Source organism: Acomys minous, assembly GCF_964271855.1.
Source record: "Acomys minous genome assembly, chromosome: 16".
Classification (NCBI taxonomy): Eukaryota; Metazoa; Chordata; class Mammalia; order Rodentia; family Muridae; genus Acomys; species Acomys minous.
In genome coordinates this window covers 93,161,420-93,174,171 of record NC_140498.1, presented here as the reverse complement: position 1 = coordinate 93,174,171, position 12,752 = coordinate 93,161,420, and the positions used below count along the sequence as shown (strand labels likewise).

The following is a 12,752-nucleotide window of genomic DNA, read 5'->3' as shown; positions in this document are numbered from 1 at the left end:
ATCTCTGAAACCGGGGGAGGGAGACGTCTTGTCTTCTTGGGCAGGGGGGGTGTTGAGGGATGACGACGGTGGGGAAGAAAGTGTCCATGAGGACGAGAGGGTGTCCCCTGACGAGCTTTGCTCTGGACCGTCCAGTGGCTTCAGGATGTTGTGCCAATGAGATACCATCTCCTCTCTGTGTGGTCAGAGTCCAGCTCAGGAGTGTCCCCGTTTTAACCAGGGAACTGGCTTCATGCAGGTTTCCAGGCCCTGCCTTGCCCTTGAGCTGATCCGTGTCACTAGAACCTCTGTCTCACCGTAGGGGTCCCTACAGGAATGGCAGGAAACAGCATCCTAGGAGTCTAATTATTTTCTTTTCAGGGTCCCTTGATCGCCACAGCCTTCACCAATGGGTACCACTGAAGCCGGGGAGAGGTGGCAGGAGGTGAGGAGATGGAGACGGGTGGGGGAGCACTGGGATGCTGATCCTTGGGGGTGCTGTCAAGAATGCCGGCCCCAACAAACACAAGAAAAGTTGCCTGCTACGGTCCACTTTAAATTAAATCTGGAGTGTGGCAAATGCGTATCTGAGGCTGAGGCAGGAGGATTATTTTGAGTTCTAAGCCAGCTAGGGATAAGCAAGACTGTGTCTCCGAAAGGGAGGACCTGGGGAGATGTCTGACTTGGTAAAGTTCTTGCTGAGCAAGCATGATCCCTAGAACCCACATAAAGAGGCGAGCACAGTGGTCCATGCCTGGGACCCCAGCACTGACAGGCAGGTCCCTGAAGCAGCTGAGACTAGCCCAGCTCAGGGAACGCGGAGGCAGGTAGATTACAAATTCAAAGCCAGACTTGGGGGGCTGGGCGTGGTGACGCACACCTTTAATCCCAGCACTCGGGAGGCAGAAGCAGTAGGATCGCTGTGAGTTCAAGGCCAACCTGGTCTACAAAGTGAGTCCAGGACAGCCAAGGCTACACAGAGAAACTCTGTCTCAAAAAAAAGAAAGAAAGAGAGAGAGAGAGAAAGAAAGAAAGAAAAGAAAGAAACAAAATCTAGGGGCTGGAGAGGCAGCTCACAGGTTAAGGGCACTCACTGACTGTACTTCCAGAGGACCTGAGTTCAATTCTCAGCAACCACATGGTGGCTCACAACCATATATGACATCTGATGCCCTCTTCTGGCCTACAGTTGTACATGCAGGCATAGTAATAAGTAAATTAATTAATTAAGAAAGAAAGCCGGGTGTGGTGGTGCACACCTTTAATCCCAGCACTTGGCAGGCAGAGGCAGGTGGATCGCTGTGAGTTCGAGGCCAGCCTGGTCTACAGAGTGAGTCCAGGACAGCCACAGCTAACCCAGAGAGACCCTGTCTCAAAAAACCAAAAGAAAAAGAAAAAGAAAAAGAAAGAAAGAAAGAAACCAAATATTAGCCCAATGGCATGCCACAGCCACCTCTAACTCCAGCTGCAGAGGCTCAGATGCCCTCTACTCATACACATCCAACCAATTTAAAACAAACGTGGGTAGGGCTGGGGCTCTGATGCTGTAGCCTGTGCTAGGCGTGCGCAAACCCTGGGTTCCAGCCCAGCCCAAGTCAAAATCTCCACATAAGATTGTCCCTTGGAAATTGGAGCCAGTTTACACAGAGAGCAATGCTGGGTGTCATCAGTTGTAAAAACCTGTTAGCCAGGCATGGTGGCGCACGCCTTTAATCCCAGCACTCGGGAGGCAGAGGCAGGCGATTGCCGTAAGTTCCAGGCCAGCCTGGTCTACAAAGTGAGTCCAGGACAGTCAAGGCTACACAGAGAAACCCTGTCTCGGAAAAAAAAAAATCTGCCAGTCCAATGAAACATGATTAAGTTAATTTACTTATTTGGTTTCTTTCCTTTCTGTTTGTTTGTTTTATTTAAATTTTATTTTATGTGCTTGGCCATGAGGGTGTCAGAGCCATAGGATCTAGAGTTACAGACAGCTGTGAGCTGCCATGTGGGTGCTGGGAACGGAACCTGGGTCCACTGAGCCATCTCACCAGCCTCTTTTGTTTGGTTTTTTTTTTTTGAAACATGGTTTCTCTGTGTAGCCCAGGCTATTTTCAAACTAGAGATCCACCTGCCTCTGCCTCCTGAGTGCTGGGATTAAAGGAGTGTGCCACCTCGCCTGTCTTCAGCCAGGTTTGTAAACGTGCATATTCTTTGACTTGGTAATAACTGCTTTTAAAAACTGCACATTTGCTGGGTGTGGTGGTGCACGCCTTTAATCCCAGTACTTGGGAGGCAGAGGCAGGTGAATCGCTGTGAGTTCAAGGCCAGCCTGGTCTACAAAGTGAGTCCAGGACAGCCAAGGCTACACAGAGAGACCCTGTCTCAAAAAACCAAAAAAAAAAAAAAAAAAAAAAAAGGCGTGTGTGTGTGTGTGTGTGTCCCCGCATGCACGCACAAGGTGCAGGAGCCTTTGTAGACCAGGCTGGCCTCAAACTCACTTCGGTCCACCTCCCTCTACCTCCCCAGTGCTGAGATTAAAGGCATGCGCCACCATGCACAGCGAACCTTTTTTTTTTTTTTTTTTTGAAACAGAGTCACTGTGTAGTCATGAACTTGCTGTGTAGACCAGGCTGACCTCAAACCAGAGACCTGCCTGCCTCTGTCTAAAAGGCACATACCACCGCCTAGCAGTAAACATAGTTAAAAACATAATAATAGAACAAATCTTTAGAAATGTAAGAATAAGTCAAACAAATGCGATATCTCCAAATAGCTTACAAGGTGCTGTTTTCTGTGAGGCGCACGTAAAGCCGCCGGCCCCCCCCCCCAACAGGGCATTTAAGGTGTGGGGAGAGTGCCCAGTGCCATCCCAACCTGTAACAGGAAGTGTAAAGTCTGAACTAGGAAGGGACGGGGGAGGGGCATGCCTGCTCTGTGTGGGGGCCCTAGAGCCCCTATATCTTGTTATGTATCTTTCAGCGCCCCAGCCTGCAGCTGACTGAGGACCAGAGTGAGCCAGCGAGGGGATGGGGACACCTCAGCCGCAGCAGCCCAGCCCCTCCACTGCAACTCGGACCGCTACTGCCTGCCCCCCAATCCCTGGGCCCAGCCCCTGCCCTGCTGTCCTCACCTGGCTCCCATACTAACCTCCCTGGTCCACCCCAGCCCCCCACCTCTCCCCACCTGCCTCTCTCCCTGTTCTTTTATTTATTTTGGATTAGCCGGTTGTTACCCCCCCCCCCCAGATTTCCCCTCTCGGGTCCACCCCATCCCTCCCTGCCACCCCCTTTTAGAATACCCCCAAGAAGGCTTTGTATTTGTGCATAGCTAGAGTGAGGGCAGAGGCAGCCTGCTGCAGGCCACAGCCCCAACCCTTGTTTTTTATTCTGGCTTTTCCCTCTTTTGCTCTTTACTTTTTTTTTTCTTTTTTCTTTTTTTTTTTTAAAGAAACTGTTTTTAAACTATTTCTAGGTTTGTGAATGTGAAGCCCCAGGCCGCAGGGCACAAGGGGTTAGGTGCCCCCCCCACCAGCTGAGAACAAAGCGTCTGTGTGGGGCCCGGGCTCCTGGCCACCTCCCTTTAGCCCTGGAGAGGAGGGCAGGGCTGCGGGGTAGGCCAGGCCGAGCCCCTGGAGCCATCCTGTCCTGTATCATATGTAAATACTGTGAGGTGAAACCCTGTCCCCACCCCTCTCTAAGACCCCTTTGGGTGCCCGGCATTGCCTAACCCCACAGGGCAAAGTGTCCCGTCCCCCTGCCCCAAACCCCTGTCTCTGTCTCCTCCTCCTCCTCCTCCTCCTCCTCCTCCTCCTCCTCCTCCTCCTCCTCCTCCTCCTCCTCCTCCTCCTCCTCCTCCTCCTCCTCCTCCTCAGACACCATTACTGTAAGCTTGCAGACCTCAGCTCTGGCCACAGCAGGCCCACACTCTCAGGGCCGCTGGCCAGGTTCAAGGCCCTGGGCCTACTCTTTCCCCCAAAAATCCCCGGTGTGGGGGCACGGGGCCAGGGAAGTGCAGTGCTTGCCTAGAGCCTCTGCCGGGAAGGAATTAGCTCTCCAGAGGAGCCTCCTGGCCCTGCCTAGGTGGGACCTTCATGGTTTCTGCTCTGAGCCCCCCCCACCCCCTCCCCCACCCCCACCGCATGGGGTGGGCATCGGGGAGCTCTTCAGCAAGGAGTAGGTAACCAGGAAAAGCGAAGGGCTTCTCAGGGAACCCCACATTCTCACTGAAGTTTCCCACCAGGATCATCCCGCAACCAGAGCCCTTGGTAGCCCCCTGCTCTTGAGCCCTTTCAGAGCAAAGAGACGGGCTCAGGGTATGAGACCTGGCTGGCATGGCAGGGCTGAGCTACCTGCTGTCCTACCCTCTCTGTCCTCCGCACCCAAGCCTGAGGCTGGCGCTGAAGCTCCCTTCCCAGCAGAGCCCCCAGCCCTCAAAGCCCCCTTTGGAGAGTCAACTGTCCATGTCAGGCACTCACTCAACCTACAAGCCCTGAGAACTCAAAGCAATAATCTTTGTCACCGAGATACGCGGCTGTTGCGTTTGTTGTTGGGTTTTTTGTTTTTAATATTTCCTAATAAAAGAGAAGCTGCATTTTATTGGTTTTTATCTTTAATTTTCTACGCATCTGAGCCCCCAGGAGACTTAGCTTCCTTCTATCCCTCCTCCACCTGATCCCCCCAAATCCCTGGACCTTCTCACCCCAGTGGGCCTAACTATGGGTTCAGGGACCTGGAATTCATTTTCTGATTTGTTTGAGGAAAAAAAAAATTTTTTTTTAAAGATGTTACATGGTGATTTGAAACCAGCAAGTTCCACTCTCCGTGTCTGTTCTCTCCATCTGTAACTTCTTTCCAGGTTTTATTTTGTTTCAAATTCCTAATAAATTATTTGAAAAAGGTGCTGAGTTAAAGTCTGTGTGTCCTGTTGGAGCTGTGAGGGGCGTTACTATCGCACCCCTTCCTCTAGGTCAAGCCAACATAAAGTAGATCGGGAGAGTGGGACTGTCCTGGGTACAATGCATGCCTAATATGCACAAGGCCTGAAATTCAGTCCCCAGTCCTGGGGCAGGGGGCGACATCACCTGGTGATGCTGGCAGGCCTTTAATTCCAGCACTCAGGAGGCAGATCTCTTGGGTTTGAGGCCAGCCTGGTCTACAGAGCAAGTTCTAGGACTACACAGAGCAAGTTGCCAGGGCTACACGGAGAAACTGTCTCAAAAAACAAAAAAGATGTTACCAGGAGGAAAATATACCTGTTTACTTAAGCTTTAAATAGTACCAGTGATGACTTAAGAGCTAGCAAGACGGCTTTGTGGGTAAAGGTGCACACAGGTACGTAAGCCTGTTGACCTGAGGTTGGTCCCTAGGTCCCCCATGGAAGAAACCAGTTCCCAAAACTGTCCTCTGGCCTTGACACGTGTGCTTTTACTCAGGTGCCTATGTGGGTGCACACATCCATGCATACCATAAAAGTAATAAAAAAAATCTTTCTGACTCATAGGTGCTGTGTGTGTGCCTGGAATCCCAGCAATTGGGAGGCAAAGGAATGACAAATTCCTACCTAGCACGGCTCCATAGTGAAACTGTCTTAAAGAACCCAACAGAAAAAGGCCGGGCTCAATAGGTCATTCGTGACTGCAGTACCAGTCCTCGGGAGGCTGAGGCAGGGGGAAATCCCTGTAAATTCAAGGTGGGTCAGGGCCACACAGTGAGTTCCAAGCCAGCCAGAGCTACACAGATTCTATCTTGCTTTCCATCCCAAAGAATGAAAAGTAGTAAGGGGCGAAGCCTCTGAACCTGTAAGCAGGCCCCAGGTAAACGTTTTCCTTCATAAGACTTGTCAAAGTCAAGATGGGCGTGGTGGCGCACGCCTTTGATCCCAGCACTCGGGAGGCAGAGGCAAGCAGATCGCTGTGAGTTCGAGGCCAGCCTGGTCTACACCACAAGTCCAGGATAGCCAAGGCTACACAGAGAAACCTTGTCTCAGAGAAAAAAAAAGTTGCCAAAGGCATGGTGTCTTTTCACTGACTAAGACAAAAATATTCAATAAAGAAATAAAGGGCTGGAGAGATGGCCTGGTGGTTAATTAAGAGCACTGGCTGCTTTTTTGTTTTGTTTTTCTTTTTTTTTTTTTAGGATTTATTTATTTCTTTATTAAGTATACAGTGTTTTGCCTGCATTTTACACCAGAATAGGGCACCAGATCTCATTATAGATGGTTGTGAGCCACCATGTGGGTGCTGGGAATTGAACTCAGGGCCTCTGGAAGATCAACCAGTGCTCTTAACCTCTGAGCCATCTTTCCAGCCCCTTGTTTTGTTTTTCAAAGCAGGGTTTCTGTGTAGCCTTGGCTGTCCTGGACTTACTCCGTAGACCAGGTTGGGCTCGAACTCATAGCAATCTGCCTGTCTCTGCCTCCCGAGTGCTGGGATTAAAGGCGTGCGCCACCACGCCCAGCTGCACTGGCTGCTCATACAGAGGACCCAGGTTCAGTTCCCAGCACCCACATTGAGCCTCTCACAAGTTCCTTTCACTTCAGTTCTAGAGCGTTTGACACCCTCTTCTGGCCTCCATGGGCGCCTGCATTCACCTGGTGCATGAACAGACAGGCAGGTATACACACACACACACACACACACACACACACACACACACACACACACACACGCGCGCACGCGCATACAAATGAAATCTCTAAACATTCAATAAAAGTGTGAGAGCTAGGGCTGGCAAGGTAGCCCAGAGGATAATAGTGTGTGCTGCGCACGCCTGATGACTTGAATTCTATCCCTAGGCACATGGGAAAAAGACAGATGTGGTGGCGAGGAGCTGTAATCCCAGCACTCCTACCTCAAGATGAGCAGTGGAGACCAGAGACTCACAGGGTGGCGGAAACAGTAAGAAACCGTGCTTCAGAAACTCTGTGGAGGGGCTGGAGAGATGGCTCAGAGGTTAAGAGCACCGTCTGCTCTTCCAGAGGTCCTGAGTTCAATTCTCAGCAACCACATGGTGGCTCACAAGAATCTATGACATGATCTGATGCCCTCTTCTGGCCTGCAGGTGTATATACAGGCAGAACATTGTATACATAATAAATAAATCAATAAATCAAAAACAAAGTGAAGGGAACGAACCAACTCCAGGAAGTAATCCTCAAATGTGCCACACACCACACACGCATTTCTCCCTCCTCTCTCTCTCTCTCTGACACACACATACACACACACACACACACACACACACACACACACACACACACACACAGTGGCTCAGCTGGAAGAGCGCTCTCCCAGCATGCATCCCATAGCTAGGTGTAATGGTGAATCCTATTAGTCTAGAACTTAAGAGGCAGAACAGGAAGATCAGAAGTTAAAAGGTCATCCTCGGCTACACGTCAAGTTCAAGGTCATCCTAAGATTCCTGAGACCTAAAATAAAAATAAAAATAAAAAGTTTAATGTACAGAAAAATGGGGAAGAAACAAAGGAAAGAAGAAAAAGGGAGATTGGGAAACGTTGTCAAGAACCAGAGCTGAGTGTTGTTTTAATAAAATAAATAAAAATAAAACAAAAATTTAAAAAAAAATTGTGTTTGTTCTGCTGTCTTCTCTAGTTCCGAGTACTTATGTTTCTTTTTTTCACTTAAATGTTCACTAATATACAACAAAAATTAGAGAAATGTGGACAGCACATCTAAGTGTTCTGCTTTGTTGTGAAGATGGGGACCTCGCTGTGTTGCTGGACTTTTGAGTCCTAGGCTTTCTTGCTCCTACCTCAGCCTCCCAAATCGCTGGGACCACATGCACGTGCCACCACCACTCCTACTGCGTGTGCATGTGTGTGCATGTGCATGTGTGTGTGTGCGTGAGCATGCATGTGATTGGGCACCTACGTGTGTATAAAGCTGTCCACTTGTTTATGAAAGCCTGAAGCCGGCATGTGGCCTCCCTCCATTTCTCTCCACGTTATTTATTTAGTCAGGGTCTCCCACTTGAGCCCAGAGCTCACTGCTACAAGCTAGCCAGGCTGCTGAGTGTGCGGCATCCCCTTTCCCCAGCTCACTGTGAGTTGCAGGAGGGCTGTTGTTGCCACCAGCATTGAACCCTGGTCCCCTTGCTTGCACGCAAGCCCTCTATTCACTGAGTCATCTTCCCAGCCCTCTCCTTCCATTTAATTATTTTTTTTCTTATTTTCATTTTATATATATAAGTATTTTGCCTGTATGGATATATGTATGCCACATGCGTGCTTGGTGCCTGCAGAGACCAGAAGAGGCCATGTGGGTATTGGGAATCGAACCTGGGTCTTTTGGACAATCCGGGCTGTCTCTCCAGCCCCTGCCTGCCCGCCTTGGCTTTAGACATGGTTTCACGCTGTAACCCAGGTCGGCTTGGAACTCACAAGTCTCCGGCTTCAGTTTCCCAAGTGCTGGGATTCCAGGCGCGCAGCACTACCACGCTTCTCTCCACCTCCGTCAGTTTCGTGCTGTGTGACTTTGATGGAATCATCTAACCTCTCTGAGCCCACCTCAGCCTGTCAGACGGGGAAGATGATGCCGACAAGGCTGTCAGGAGACTTGTTGCTGAGCTTCCTGGACAAAGTCCGTTGCCCGCTGTGCCTACGGGAGCGCCCAGCCGTGGCAGCATGCAGCTCTTTTAAGCATTTCCAGGAAGCTGGAGCCTTATCCTCCAAGGGCACAGTGGCAGCCGTAGCTGTGACCTTGCTGGAGTGTGGGTACGCTGGCACCTGAGGGAGTCAAGAAGCTATCGGACTGTTCTTTCCACTTGAGGTTTCCCGCCCCCCAGGCAGGGAGAGGCAGTGTTTCACACACCTGTGCGTGGATCTCGGCCAGCAGAGACCAAGGCACGGAGTGCATGGGCCTGGGAAGTCTTCAGTGAACTTCTGCGGGGACTGCAGACGACAGCTGTCACTTAGCATGGCCTGTGTGGCTCAGAATTAGTCCAGACTGCCCTGGAGAAACCTGTAGCACTCACTGCTCTGAGATGTCTATGGTATCACACTCACAATTGTGCTCCTGCTGAACACACACACACACACACACACACACACACACACACTAATTAATCAATAAAAATTGAATTTGTGCCGGGTGTGGTGGCGCACGCCTTTAATCCCAGCACTCAGGAGGCAGAGGCAGGTGGATCGCTATGAGTTCAAAGCCAGCCTGGTCTACAAAGTGAGTTCAGGATAGCCAAGGCTACACAGAGAAACCCTGTCTCGAAAAACAAAAACAAACAAAAACCAACAGCAACAACAAACATTGAATTTGTGGGAATTGGAGAGATGGCTCAGAGGTTAAGAGCACTGACTGCTCTTCCAGAGGTCTTGAGTTCAATTCCCAGCAACCACATGGTGGCTCACAACCATCTATAATGAGATCTGGCCCCCTCTTCTAGCCTGCAGGTGTATGTGCAGGCAGAACACTGTATACTTAATAAAAACATACTGTGACCCTGCCACTCAGGAGCCAGAGGCAGGCGGACTGCTATGGGTTGAGGCCAGCCTCATCTACACAGGTGATATCTACAGGAGGCTGAGGCAGGAGGATTAGGAATTCAAAGTCAGCCTTGGCTGCATAGAAAACTCTGTCTCTAAAAAAGAAAAAGAAAAAAGTAAAAGCAAATGCACACTTAAGACCCTGGGAAGATGGCTCAGCTGGTGACGTGCTTGCCACACAGACATGAGGACCTGAGTCCCTAGAACCTATGGGAATGCTGAGCACGGGGCACAGAGACAGGCACGTGCCTGGAGGTTGCCAGCCAGCCACTCTAGCCGATTTGGTGAGCTCCAGTGTCAGTGAGAGACCATGTCTCCAAAAAATAAGGTACATAGCTGGGCGGTGGTGGCGCACGCCTTTAATCCCAGCCCTCCGGAGGCAGAGGCAGCCGGTTGCCGTGAGTTTGAGGACAACCTGATCTACAAAACGAGTCCAGGACAGCCAAGACTACACAGAGAGACCCTATCTCGAAAAAAATATATTAAAAAAAAAAGGTACAGAGTGACAGAGGAAGAAATTCTGGTATCCACATGCACAAACATACACATGCATGCACACGTATGCAACATATACAGTTACAAACATGCATGTACATGCACATGCACATGCACACTCTGGACACAAAGTACACACAGGCAGATGTGATAGTGCCTGCCTGTAGTCCCAGAGAGCTGGAGGTAGAGGGAGAAGGATTGGAGCCTGAAGCCAGCCTGGACTACACAGTGACTGTGTGTAAAAAAACAAAAACAAAAATAAGCCTGGAGATGTCACTCAGTAAAGTGTTTGACTAGCAGCCACAAGGCCTTGGGTCCCATCCAAAGCACCACACAAACTGGACTTGGTGGCCCATACCTACAATCTCAGCATTCCAGAGGTGGAGGCAGGAGATCAAGAGTTCAAGGCCAGCTAAGCCTTTAATCCAGCACTCGGGAGGCAGAGGCAGGTGGATCTCTGAGTTCAAGGCCAGCCTGGTCTACAGAAAGAGTTTGGGGGCAGCCAGAGCTACACAGAGAAACCCTGTCTGGAAAACAAAGAGGAAGGGAAGAAGGAAAAGAAGGAGGAGAAGAAGAAGGAGGAGGAGGAGGAGGAGGAGGAAGAAGAGGAGGAGGAGGAGGAAAAAATACTAATCAAATGAGAAGACAAATAAATATGATAAAATAACAAGACCTGGGGTTGCCGAGATGCCTCAGTGGTTAGCATCACTTGCTGGTCCTGCAGAGGACCTGGGCTGAGTCCCCAGCACCCACATGGCACCTTTGAACCATCTGTTTACCCAGTTCCAGGGGACCCAACACCTTCTAAAATATTTTGGTCTCAAATATTTGGGGTGAGGGACAGTGGTATGTGTCCTATGTAATATCATCGGGGAAATCCGTCCTCCAGGCATGGCGGAGCCGCCGCCACTGTGAGTGCCGGGCAGCTGGGATTACCCACGCTCATGACGAGATCAGGCGGGTGCTGTGAGGCGGTCATAAGGCCCTCACCTGTAACTGCAGCTTTTTGGTCCTCCTCCCTGTCCCCCAGGTGTGTGTAACCCCGTCTGCTGCCTGTGGTCTGCAGGAGTCGTGGAGAGGGAAGAGGACTCATCCTTGGAGCCGTGGGAACTGTGGGAGATCGTCACCCATGCCATGCCACGCCGGGAGGTTTTTGGTGATACAGTTTTTGGGGGTCACCCCGGTTCTGTGAGTATGCCCTGCGAACTCACTGGCTCACCAGGTTCACCTTAGGTGGAAGCATTCCTATAGTCTGTCGTTGGTACGGTATATATGAGAAACGGATGTTGCAGGAAATCATGCAATATTTATAAACTGATTAACTGCGCTTTTCTGTAGCATCAGCTCAGATTTTTTTTTTCAGGTGTGTGTGTGTGTGTATGTGTGTGTGTGTGTGTGTGTGTGTGTGTGTGTGTGTGTGTGTGTGTGTGACAAGGTATCTTAGGTATGGAACCCAAGCCTAAAAATAAACTTCATGTGTGTCCTATAAATATTCATACATGTAGCCTGGAAGTAATAAGTGGTTTTATACTCTAGGCAACCTGTACATGGAGTAGATTTTCCTCAGTGTGCCTCAAGTTGCCTAGTGGTCAAAGTTTTGTGTTTTGGAACCAGTTCTGTAGGCCAGGGTCATCTTGAATTCAAAGATCTCCCTGCCTCCCTGTCCCCCAAGTGCTGGGTTAAAGGGTGTGCGCGCCACTACTTGCTGCTCTGGGGTTTGGATTTTAGGTTCTTACTTATTTATGTTGGCATATTTTTGTAAAAAGATTTATTTATTTATTATTTATACAGTGCTCTGCCTGCATGTGTGCTTGCACACCAGACCACACTATAGATGGTTGTGAGCCGCCAAGTGGTTGCAGGGGATTGAACTCAGGACCTCTGGAAGAGCAGACAGTGCTCTAAACTGCTGAGCCATCTCTCCAGCCCTGTACTTTTATTTTTTTGAGACAGGGTTTCTCTGTGTAGCCTTGGTTGTCCTAGGCTCGCTTTGTAGACTAGGCTGGCCTGAAACAGCAATCCACCTGTCTCTGCCTCCCTGAGTGCTGGGATTATAAAGGCCTGCGCCACCACACCCAGCGACATACTTTTTATTTTTTATTTTTATTTATTTATTTATTTTTTGGTTTTTTGAGACAGGGTTTCTCTGTGTAGCCTTGGCCATCCTGGACTCACTTTGTAGACCAGGCTGGCCTCGAACTCACAGCGATCTGCCTGTCTCTGCCTCCCAAGTTCTGGGATTAAAGGCGTGCGCCACCACACCTGGCCTGACATACTTTTTAAAAGTATTTTATTTACATTTCTTACACCTCTTTCTCCCTTCTCCACCCCCATCCCTTCCAACACCTCAACACCAGGCAGGAGAGAAAAGTTAGTGGGGAAAGGTGGCACAGTTCTCTTTAGCTATTTCCTGCTGTTCAGGGTCGTTGGGTTCCTTGGGGCAAATCCAATCTGTGTCAGGACGTCTCCAACTTCTTCTCCTCAAACTGCATCCACAGCGCCAGAGCAGCAGTGGGGAGCACCAGCGGGGAGCACCAGCAGCCTTCTCCTTCCTCGGAGCCCTCCCCCACTTGGGGCTCTGGCGTTTCTTCCCCATCCAGAGTCCTCAGATTTAAACTATCCGCAGCTGGCAAAGTGCCCCTCTCAGAGCCCGCACGAGGCAAATAGCCTGCTGCTGTGGACAGTCTGAGGCAGTCCCATGTCCCACACACCTGGGATTCAAACAAAAACATGTTTACATAACATAACTGAGTTGGGGTTTTTTGTTTTGTTTGTTTGTTTGT

At 50.0% G+C, this 12,752-nt stretch overlaps 1 protein-coding gene across 11 annotated transcripts in view; it reads left to right on the top strand.

The window, feature by feature from the left end:
- MSI1 (musashi RNA binding protein 1) overlaps positions 1 to 3,401 on the top strand; it is an 85,227-nt gene extending 81,826 nt beyond the window's left edge. For all 11 annotated transcript variants that reach the window (XM_084762209.1, XM_084762212.1, XM_084762210.1 and 8 more), the window contains 2 exons: positions 361 to 424; positions 2,941 to 3,401. In XM_084762209.1, coding sequence (XP_084618335.1) covers positions 361 to 402 — 42 coding nt within the window. In that variant the 3' untranslated portion in view covers positions 403 to 424; positions 2,941 to 3,401. The remainder of the gene's footprint in view (positions 1 to 360; positions 425 to 2,940) is intronic.
- Positions 3,402 to 12,752: the final 9,351 nt, after the last annotated feature.